The 12,246-nt window shown below is 41.2% G+C and overlaps 1 protein-coding gene across 6 annotated transcripts in view; it reads left to right on the forward strand.

The window, feature by feature from the left end:
* pard3bb (par-3 family cell polarity regulator beta b) overlaps positions 1-12,246 on the forward strand; it is a 242,849-nt gene that overhangs the window by 77,756 nt on the left and 152,847 nt on the right. For all 6 annotated transcript variants that reach the window (XM_080478440.1, XM_080478441.1, XM_080478442.1 and 3 more), the window contains exons 6-7: positions 6,457-6,540; positions 7,897-8,022. In XM_080478440.1, the coding sequence (XP_080334566.1) occupies positions 6,457-6,540; positions 7,897-8,022 (210 nt within the window). The remainder of the gene's footprint in view (positions 1-6,456; positions 6,541-7,896; positions 8,023-12,246) is intronic.

A 12,246-nucleotide genomic window follows, 5' to 3' on the forward strand; every position in this document is an offset into this window, starting at 1 on the left:
ATTTCCATTAGTGCCCATGGCACTAATGGAAATTACCAACAGTAGTTTTTGTTTGTCTCATTTAATTGATTTAATCCAAAGGTCGACCTCAGACAGATTAAAACACAAGTGTTTTAATAATCACTCCGCTATAAAACCAGAGTGCCCACACAGCCGAGCCGAGGGCAGTGGTCGCAAAGGCATGACTAATACAAAGTCCAGACAGTGAATAGGTCAGTTGTAAATTTGAGAAAGTGGCTGTTACATCAGTGATCAATTTGCCGCTCCGTCTGACAACACTGACCTCAGTTAATGGATAGTTTATGACGCCGTGCTTTGGAAATCATCAGGTCAGTTTGGGCCTACAATTAATCCACCCTTAATCCATAAATAATGAAACAAAAAGAATATGTTGCTAACTTATTAAAGAGGACGAGCTGCGACGGGGCATCTGAGCTTTGTGGTGAGAGCGATGTGCTCCCTCATCTTGGAGCAGTTGCAGCATTTTTGCGTAAGTGAAAAGCAACAACCATAAGACACAGACCGGAATCAGATCACATATATGCACACGTACACTGTATGAAGAAAAAGTTGTTTTTTCTCTCCTCATTTTCCCTATTATGCCAAACTATGAGTTACTATTCCCACAATTCTTCCTCCTGCGCAAATAGACAGGCAAAATGAATGACGGCGATTAAGGCTTACCTCTTATGGTTCAATGTAGTGAATATCAAGCTAATCATTCAAGACAACCACTCACATTCATTTCGTCTTCTTTCTAACTTATTTCCCCAATGTACATATTCTCCCATGCACACACTACTTGGTCACACACTCACGAAAGCTCAGCTGTGAGTAATGTAAAAGTGATGTAATGGTTTTTGCGGTCGCTGGAGAAACGATCCTTGAAATTGCAAAAAAAAGGCCAGAATGAGTGGAAGAACGCCACCATAAATACTAGAACAGCAAAGCATATGTTAAGCAAGTGTGTGTGTGTGTGTGTGTGTGTGTGTGTGTGTGTGTGTGTGTGTGTGTGTGTGTGTGTGTGTGTGTGTGTGTGTGTGTGTGTGTGTGGGTGTGTGGGTGTGTGGGTCCGTCCGTCCTCACCCTCACCCTATAAATACAGTAATGTCTCATTATCATTTGAACCACATGGCGTGTACACATAGGGACATTCATTCCTTTTCAATCTAAATGTCCTTTTTATACAGAAGAACAGATTTACTGTAAATTGGTATATTGAAATAAGCATTTCCTGGGTGTGATATTTCTCAGGGTTCAGGACTGCAGGTGTTTGAGAAGCTCAGGGGGTAAAAAAAAAGTGAATGTGTTTTTACGGACCCTCAGAACAAATTGGATGTCAGAGAATTGTTTCTGGTTTTACCGCATTTACACACGCAGATGTTTTTTTCAGTTCATCCCCACAGAATCTTGGTGCTATGGTATTGTGATGCTGATTCATCTCTTTATCATCTTTCTCTTTCTCTTTCTATGCTTTTACGTCAATATGTACCCTTATACTCATGAGCCTTGGTTCCTGCTTGTCTCTTTATACTTTTCTCAACCTGGTTAAAATCACTTTAAATAAGTAGTTCTAAAAACCTGTATTTGATTTCAGGAACTTTGTACTTTTTAATTTTTGGAACCAAGGTATCTAAAAAATTTTTTTAATAATCTTTTCACCCCAAAAACGTCCCTGACTATGGGCTATTACTGTCCAATGACCAATGAAGGATACGTATTTCTGGATCAGCCTCGCTACAAGAGCTCATCCCCTCTTCATTGTTGTCTCAATTAACCCATTCACGATGCAGAAAGCACAATCAAAGTTGAACCTCAATATTCACAATCCCTCAAACGAGAATGCCAGCATTTGCTGCGCTTTTATGCTCTTGTACTTCTTTGACTGGATTGAAGGTTGCGTGCATTTCGCTGCATTACCAGCCTGATTTGCGAAATACTAAAATTCAGGCTGCTTTGTACTTCATTGAAGAGTACTGCCTGAAACTAGTTCCTAGTTACATTTGGTCAAAATGCAGCTTAACTGTCACTTCAGGAAATAATGAGGCATTCCAATGATGTAAGATTTGTTGCGAGAGCCAACGTTACAACAAAGACATGCCGTTCCTAACTTTCTGTGCATAGTTGAGACAATGTCATTTTCGTTGACATCTTCGCCATCATCACCTCTGGTTCAATAGACATCAACATTGTGCCAGTAAACTTCCCGTCATACCGACGTGTATACGTTCAGCACAATGTAGTAGCTAATAAATATTTATTATTGCTAAAACTGTGCAGTCTGTAGGAGCTTCAACGTCCTCATAGCTTTTGGACCAGGATCACGAACAGATAGGCGACAGCTATTTAAAACACAGATATGCTCTGGAGGGTGGGGATCTTTCTTTTGCTTTTTCTGAGTGACAGGCTGCTACTATGTCACCTTTCCAAACTTGTGGTTGAGGTTAAGTGTTTCTACACTCGCCTGGACAACTCGGCAGTGATGAGGAGAAGCAGAGACAAAAGGCATCTGCTGCCTGGTCCAGGCCAACAAAGACATCACACAACATCTGGTTTAGTACTACACTGAAACCCCGGCCTGTTTAGACACTTTACGTCTGAGAGAAGGACTTACTCACTCCTGTCAGTGTGCACTTCCCTGTGGCTTTGTGACTGCATGCTGGTAATGTTACCTGTCACTCACTGGCAATAGCAGGTGTTCCTCTCGTGCCACGCTGAGGACTCAGGCCACCACCGGTCATGTTCTTGAATGTCTCTGACAAGGTTCAGCTCCAAAATTTGCAAGGAAGTCTTTTTTTTTTTCCCTGCGTGACCAAGTCAATCAGGCAAACTGAGATTCTACTCATGGATTAGGTTTGTCAAAGGTCTTGCGTTGTACATTCGTTTTAAATCGTATGTTCAGTTTTTACTGGCCTCCTGTGTCTTTGCTTAGTACATATCTGTTGCTGTGCACTTAAAAGACTCGGCTCACAGAGAAAAAAAAAATAAAGAGAGAAAAGGAAAGTGTGGTTTGGTAATGCATCACCTTTTTTGTTATTTCTCCCTCCGTGTTTCAGTCTTTCATGGCGGGGATCAGTGAAGTGGCAGGTGGATAAAGAGAACACCTGCTCTCTTCATCTCTCCCTGCTCCTCTCTTCCTCGCTTTCTCTCCCTCTCCCGGTGCATTGGTCTCTTTTTTTCCCTCCCCAGCCTGCCTCTTGTTCTCTCATTGGGCTGCCTCTTTTCTCAAGTCTCACCCATTTTGTCCCTCGCTCTCCCCCCACTTCATTTTTTCTTTTTTTTCTTTTTTTTTTGCATTGATGCAGCCTGTCAAATATCTCACAGACAAAAAAAAATGAAAAAGGGAATGCAAATGGTTCTCAAGTGCTTGTGTGTGTGCTGTCGTTGGTGTGTTAGAGATCAGAAGCGGAGCAGCACGAAAGGAAAGAGGGGAGGAGTGGATGTTATTTCCCTCTCATATTAATTCTATTCATTAGACTTGTCTAATTAATTCAGTGCCTTCTCCTTTCTTTATTTCTCTGTTTATAACTTTCCCGAGCTCCCTTGTTTGCTACCTTTGTTCCTTGTTGTGTGTCCCCAGCTGTTTTCCTTGTTGTCTATGTCACTTTTCTTCATTTTTCTATTTCATTCTTTATCTGTACATGTTCTTTGTCTATATATGTGTGTTTGCCTGCAGGTGAATGAGCATGTATATGCAAATATATGCTCACAACCATGTTGTGGAAGTGGATGTACGCTCATATTTTACTTTGTGCTTTTTGTCAGCCTGTTGTCACTTTACGCTTAACATTTTTCTCTGTAATGCATGCAAATAAGAATTGATATAGCAGATTACCTTCCCGATAGACGATGGGATCATAGGACTTTGTGTCAGTCACTGGGTAAGGCTAAAAGTCAATAGGAATTCCAAATTCGCTTAGGCACTGTGTTAAATGCAAATAGAAATGGAATATAGTGATTTTTCAAATCTCAGAATCCCACATTTTCCCTCAAAACATCATAAAAAAAACATATCAGTTGTTGACACAGGATATAAGTGGTATAGAAGATGGATAAAAGATATGAACTTTTGTTTTTTTTAATGTCACGGCAGCAACACATCAAAAAGTTTCAGCAGGCCCATGTCATGTGTCGCATCACTGCTTCTTGTGACAACTTTCTATAAATGTCATTCACCATCCAAACTTATGTTTCCCCTTTGTCAATTGTCGCACTCATTTTTTTTTATTTTATTTTTTTTTATTTGCACCTAATGAACCATTTCATGCTATTCTGAACTTGTCAACCTTTCACTTTGTTGAAGATCAGCGGCGCAGGGATGAAAGGAGTGTTTTTGTGTATCAAGACGGCCAGCACACGCTTGTATCATTAGATGTGGGTCAAACTACAGCCGTGGGTCAGCTGGTGAATTTGTTCAGAATCTAATCCCGAATTTGGTGGTTCAGTACCCCTCATTTTGTCTTGTGTCGACCTGTCATTGGACACTGAACCCAAAAGAGCCCCTAATAATGTGCGACCACCTTGCATCGCAGTCATCGTTGGTGTGTGAATCTGTATTTGGTCAAATTTGGCAACTCATAAACCATATTGAGATCTTGAATGATATGAAAAAAAAGGGTCTTGCTGGTGAGGTTTTACCTCCCTCCTGTCCTTGCTGCTCCTTTGCTTTCTCTTTTATGCAGGTTCTTGTTTCCTGTGGATTATGCTGAGTAGCGACGAGGCGTCAGCTTTGGTTCTATGTGTGCAAGCGAGAGAGACAACTTGTTTTTGCACTTTGCATCCCTCCCCTGTTACCACCCACCATCATCAGTAACCCTCTCTGCGGAGTTTATCAGCATCTGCACCACTATCAGTGGATGGCTGGTGGGGGGGGGGGGGGGGGGGGGGGGGGTTTAGGGATGGATGGATAGTCTGGTGAGAGACTGAGACAAAGCGGGCAGCCAGTCGGCGGCAGAGAGTGAGGGCGAGTGGGGGGGTGGGGGACGGGGGACGGAAGAGTGCAAAACCAAGTTCAGACAAACTCGCTTAGAAAAACACACACACACAGGAAACGGAGAGAAGGTCAGGAGAGGATTAATGGCTGTGCTCTGATAGATAAACTAATCAAACAAACAAAGACTTGGGCACGCACACACACATTAAGATACAGACAGAATATAAAACAGATGCACACTTTGAATAATCTGAACGAGACAGACATCGAGAGATTGGAAGTACAGAAGGAACCCATGGAGAAGAATGGCAGAAAAAGTTTGGACTTAAAGTGCACAGCGGTCTTGGCTTTTATTGAGTCTGAGTAGTGTCTGCGGTATTTTCTCTGAGGGCCCTCGTCACTGCCACGTATTCAGTATTCCACAGAAAAAGGATATTTGCTGTGATATCTGCTTGCATTGGAAATGATGCGTCAGTCTCGGGTAGTACATTGAGAAACTTTTGCTAAAAAGTAGGGTTTATCGTTCAATCAGTTTATCGTTCGAGTAAACCAAAATTAAACCAATAGATAATAAGCACAAACAGCCTAAATTCAACATCAGCTTTTTAGGACTAGTATACTCCATTAAGTTACTGAAGCCTTTACCTTCATCAAAGTGGAAGCATGTCTTGTAAAGTCAGTGTCATGATGACCTGCATTCAGTCCTCAGACCCGGTAGGATTACAGTGTCTCGGGGTAAACGATGTCATATTGGCCTGAGTGATGCCAGCAATCGCCGTCACATGCATTAACAAACAAATGCTTGAGTTGAATGTGGTTGTGCATTGCTCCAGTGGAGTGGATCATATGCAGCCAGTCAAACAATCCTGGATTAGGTCTCTTGTCATTGTTTTAAAGGCTGCTACTCGAACACTGCTGTCTAACTGCTCTGTCGCCCTGACTCGTGGCGGATGGCTGCATGACCATTAAATGGTCTTGTTCAAGGATTAAACACAACCGTTTTTTGTACTCAGGTTAACATTTAATTGTCTAACCGGCTGATTTGCATGCTTTCCTACTCAAGAGGCACAAGGCACGTGAGGAATTTGCCGAAACTTCATGTGTTTTTCTGCATGGCATCGTGCTCAGCATAGAGTCAATCTTAGAATGTCCAAACGGATTTTTACTATGTCGAGTTGTTGACCTCTGAACAGATCAATAGCTTTTGCTGTCATACAGGGTCATTTCCAAAAGTTTAAAGAAATAAGTACTTTCTTGTGAAACTGGCCTCCAGTGCATTTATCAGACCGAGGTCAGATATGGGGGCGAGTTCAATACTTCACCGTGATGTTGGTCTGAGGACTTCATCCTCACATCGTGAAGTCCAGCATTGTTGTCCATGAACATTCTGAAGTGAGCTTGTGTTTCATTGAATGCTTAAGGTCAAAGATGCGGTTTGTTTATATATGTAGCAAACCTGTATTTCACCATATCCTTTCACTTACTTTTCCCTGTCATGTTTGTTCATTCCTGTGCGTCTGCAGCCTGACCAGAACAGTGGAGATCCTGGGAGAGGACAGCCCCCTGGGAATCCATGTGGTTCCTTACTGCTCGTCGCTCAGCGGACGGTGAGCTCTGCATACACAAGCACTAAAGCCCCCCCCCCACCAAGACAAAGAAACAAACACATATTTTCTGTAATTCAACCTCAGTAAGGCCTGATCTGTACTTTAACTACAGTGCATGTTGAAGAAACTTCTCATAATCTTGTTTTGCCCTTGGAAGAAATTCTTATACCTGCCCCCACTGAGTGTAAACAAAGCAGCTTCTCACACACACACACACACACACACACACACACACACACACACACACACACACACACACACACACACACACACACACACACACACACACACACACACACACACACACACACACACACACACACACACACACACACTTTGAATGGAAAAAGTAAAGGAAGTGAACATTGCCTAGCTATGCAGGGCTTTTCTTTGGGTGTGTGACAGTCAGACAGGGGATTTCCTGAAGAAAAGCAGGATGACTTTTTATTACTGTTCTCATGACTCACCTGACCTCACCAACCTCCTCCTTACATTCGTCTCCGTGCCTGTTGTCGTCTCACTCACTTTTCCTTTTTCCTCTCACCCTCATTTCACCTTGTTTGAGTCTTTTGCAGCACAAGTCATTATTTCTTAATCTTAAATTGTGTTTCAGTCAAGCAATTGTAGATATTAAGGACATTTGCTTCCCACTTGACTGTATCTACCTGTCTATCATGTGCTATCATGTGTCTCTGGAATATATGCTCTATCACTACCGCTTGGCTTTATATCTTGTTTAGATGTGTGTCTTTAGTGCTGTATTTTTTAAATGACAAAATATCCCGTTAACACTGTGTTCTCAAATTGTTTTTTTTTTTTCAGTCAATACTGGATAGTATAGGTCAGCGTTCTGCAATCTTCTCAATAAAATGGGATATTTTTTGTTTTTGTTTCCAGCTGGGAAATACATTTTCCCTTCAAAATAAAGATCTCACCAAGATAATCCTTTTTTGGATTGAATCACCTGTTGAAAGGTGCCTGGCAGGTGATATAATGTGATGTGGCAATATTTTAGGGGATAAAAAAACAACAACTACTCAAGGCTGTTTTTTGTCCCCTTTCTTGAAAAGTGTCTCTTTAAATAAAGAAAAAGAAAAAAGAAAGCTTGGTACATCTACAAAGAGCTTCAGACCCCTGGTATCAGTACAAGTGGGAGGCCACCATGGAACATATAAAAAATTTGCCGCAATAGAGTGTGATTCTGTCAAATGAATCATATTAACGGTCTCTGTCATCTACCCCTTAAGACCAGTCTGTCCTCGGGGACATTCAAAGAGGGTCTATGAAGAGCCTTTGAGAATAAAAGCTACGAGCGATGGGAACGTTCCTTAACCTCCTTTTTCTCTCTGCCTCCAGGTCTCTTGGCCTCTATATTCGCGGAGTGGAGGAAGAGAGTCGCTCAAGAAAGGAGGGCTTGTTCCATGAGGATGAGTGCATTGTTAAGATCAACAACACCGATCTCATGGACAAGACATTTAGCCAGTGAGTATGACAACGGTTGTCTGTGTGGGACCCCGGGAGGTCAAAAATGTGTCAAGAGATGATGACTAACACGCCAATGTGATAGTGCACAAACAAATGAAATATGGATATCTCTACTACATAGTGCAGGAATCATCACATTACCAGTCATACATGGGCAATTAGGACTGTAGTCTTTGATTTTTCAGGGTCCTTTTTGGGGAGAATGTACCAACAGGTACCCAATTTTAGCCCAACAAATGTGAATGGATTGGTTTAAATTTAAATTCAATTTAAATTCAAATTATTCGTAAAGTTCAGTTATTTCTTGATACTGTTTGTTCAGTGTGACTAACAATAGAAACACATTTATGTTAATGTTTTGAGAATAAACAGATATAAAAAGAGATTACAAAAAGATTGGTTAAGTACAGGAAATCTATTTAGAATTAAGTGGCAAGAAACTGCTGTATACAAATACTGATTAGCAAAATGATAATGTGTTATAGCTGAACTCTTCCCCAGTGCAGTGTGTAATGTGTACTCCCATTATACTTTGACCATTGAAACTCTATAGTTCCGTATAGATTTCTTCAGTGTGATGCATGTTTTTAAATGTTTTGACAGTTCTACTTTGTCTTATGCTTATGCTTTTATATTGCTATACTTGTTGCTGCCTTCTCCAGATTGCCCGTTGCATAAGAGATCGAGTTAATTTTCATTCCTTCCCCGATGTTTTCTCGAAAAGAAGTGTTGCTTTTAAAGCTGTTTTGTTGCGCCACAGTTTTTCACGATACTGCATGATTCTTAATGCGTCAATTTAAGTTGTCAAGAGGATGATGTAGGACCTATTTCTTACTCATTCAACAACATTCACTTAATTTAAAGTTGTATTTCATATAAAGCACATTACAAAAACAAACGTCGACCAGGGTACCGAACCACCGAAACAGCAGAAACTTAGAGGACAAAGTAAAGTCACAGGGATAAGTTAAAAAAGGGAAGTCGGGCCCTCGTAAATAGTTCTGTACATTTGCAAGTCGATGGACAATAACGGCAGCGTTTGCCTCCAGAGTGTCACGACTCTCCTGGGACTTGGCAGTTTCATAGTTGAGGGTCACTTTTCGGTGAGTCCTTAATTTTATGTAATTCGGTAATAAATATACTCACAGAAAATGTGTCGTAATCCAATAGAGCGTGAAGGCAAAGTTGAGCGCGTCGATGTTGAGCGAGAGCAAAAAAGGCTGCGGGAGAGCAAATGGGAAAACTGAGCGAAAAACATTGTGACTGTGCGTGGATGGAGATAGTATAGGATAGAAACATATTTTTTGAGTGCAAAATAGCTCAGACAGTTTTTCCTTTGCTGAAGTTTAGTTGATATATATCTTAAACAGCGAATCAGTTGGAGAGTTTAATTTCAAGGGTTCTCAAAGTTTTACATGACAGTAATGTATCTTTCGCATGCACGGTTGTGTTTTCAAACTGACGTCTCACTCTCTGCAGTCAGATTTCATGTTGGAAACCTTTTCAAGTTGCTTCCAGTGCCTCTTTTGTTTTTGCTGTCTTTCGATGTGCGTCTCCGGTTTCCTCTCTGTTGTCGGAGAAGCTTACATCACCGCTGTGCTCTCATCACAAAGAACAGCGGAGAAGACACTTGGCAGATGTTTAGAGAGCGGCGCTTCCGAGTTAATCTACGCATGTCTGGGTCCGCGCTGGCGGGCTTTGTGTGCGTCTCCCACATTCCGTATCATTCCTCAAAAGGAAGTCTTTTTTTTTTTCCTTCTTCTCTTCTTCGAGATTCATTTGAGAGCAGATGTTTCTCAGTAGAATGTGCTTCCTGTGCCACTGAGTCACCTGAAAAGAAGAGCATTAACACGAGTATTTAGTGCAGCAACGTGATTAGACAGCTTTCCGAGCGACAAAAGGCACACCTGTAGAAGCGATTGCCTCAGATTACAAGGGCCCATGTGGATGTTATCACCATTACAACATATTATGGAGCTTTTGTAGTCCGCACAACAGTTCCTTGTCCGGTTTTCAATGTGGTAATGAGATTATATGTAAGGCATTTTATGCTGCGGGGTAGGTAAATGGATTATCATCGGGGAGATTTGCACCTATTGTTCGCAGACAGGTGGACAGTCCATGTGAACTCGCTCAACAGCTCCAGTTTGCACAGACACACAATCAATTTTTCCCCTGAAAAGGTTGTAAATGAGTTTAATCTTTCTGTTTGATATATTCACTCCATTTTCTACTTTGACACCAACATTTTTACTGCTCTCGGTTCGTTTTTGCAGGTAAAACAAACCAGTAAAATATTTCTATGTAGGCCACTGAAAGTTCACACACACACACACACACACACACACACACACACACACACACACACACACACACTGCCATTGTCCCACCTTGGCAGCTGTATTGACGAAACCTTGATTAGAATACCGTTCCCCCCCCCCCCCCCCCCCCCCTCTTTTCATTTTTTTAAACACAAACGTGCCTGCACGTGTCGTCCACCTGGGAACAATAACGATATCATCCATCCACAGTGGTCCTTGTACATTTCATATCCACTCCCATTGTACTGCAGTGTTTTGTTAACGCAAGGATATCTGCTTCGAGTGTGATTATTTAGCCGAGTGTGACACACAGACAACTGCTTTCACTGGGCTGGATGGTTTCAAGCATGTAAATCCAGTTTGAGAACAGCACCAATCAACACACACAGGTCATTCATGGCTCGTACATCACTCACAGATCTTTAGATGTACATTCCTCTGCACTCTATTATGACCAAAACACAACCATTCATGCCCACATCAGACAGTTCACTTGTGAATTACTCTATTGGGTCTAAAGATAAAACAATATAAGGCTTTGTGGTTTTCTTGGAAAAAAACAAACATTATTTTATATTCAGGCGAGTAATAAAGTATCACATAGCAGTTTGGTTTAAAAAATTGTGCTAGAACCTCTCTTTCTTCCCCTACAACATCTCAAAGTGGTTTTAACTTTAAATAAAAATTTTCAAATGTGAAATATACATAAAATATTTCCAGATTTTTGCTAACAGTATTGGGATGGTACACACATATGTTTGCTCAGCATAACAGTAAAACTCTCCAATTACAATTTCACAGAGACAAAATGAAGAGGCTATATGTTTAAACTGTTTACAAACCACATGCTGCATCTGACAAAGCAGCGAGTGCATCCTCGCGCCATCTCTTCTGGGTGTGGATACTTGCTGATGATTCAGGCTTTTGCGCTGCATGAAGCAGTTTCAGGGGGTGTGCTCATCTGATGAGATCTGTCTGTACCCACGATGCACTCAAGAGGTCTGATGCACCTGATCAAGAAAGAATAAGTACGACACGAGAGTTTCACTACCTAATAGGATATTGCAATTCTATGAGTAAATCATATTGAGGGAAACTCCTAAACCCTAACACATATTTCAATTAAATTCAATTGAACTTTTATTTGTATAGCACCAAATACAACACAGTCATTTCGGGGTCCACATCCACAGTTTTCTCCATCTTGCAGTCACTGGAGCTGATCCCAGCTGACATGAGGTGAAAGCACAGAGAGATTCAGAGAGATCAAAAAATCACACATGCATTTCCTCCACACGGACAATTTAGAGCCACCAGCTATTCGCAAATGCATGTTTTTGGACTGTAGGAGGAAACCCACATATCAGAATTTAAGTTTCTTGTTTTGTGCCTGTTTATACTGCCATATCTCCAGGTAAAACTGAGTCATCTCTTCATACTGTAAATGGTTTTCCAATCATCATGGTTGTAGAGTTGTTATGATCCTGTAATCTCTCTGTCCTACAGGTCACCCTATTCCTTCTGCACTCTGGATCTTTGTCCTCAAAGTCTCGAGCGCGTTATCAGTGAAAATCCCAGGAGATGAGCAACTTGAGCGATGCGCAAATTATCAAGTCAACACGTTCTTTTTGCATCCTGTTGCTCAATATTACCTCAAACTGAAGCTCAGAAATGTTTACGTGGTTTGATCCGGTGCAGGTCTGACTCTTTTTTTTTTTTTTTGAGCCACTGGATAATCACTTGAGTGCTTGTTATCCGATTAAAATGCAAACTTTCTCACAACACAACTATAGTCCCAGTATGCAAGGATAAGTTTGTTACTTGCGGATATTTTGAATGAGGAACTTAATTCTTTCCTCATCTTATCTTTTAAAATGAATTAATATCTTACAATACACTG

This window comes from Lipophrys pholis (assembly GCF_963383615.2).
Source record: "Lipophrys pholis genome assembly, chromosome: 13".
NCBI classification, from domain to species: domain Eukaryota; kingdom Metazoa; phylum Chordata; class Actinopteri; order Blenniiformes; family Blenniidae; genus Lipophrys; species Lipophrys pholis.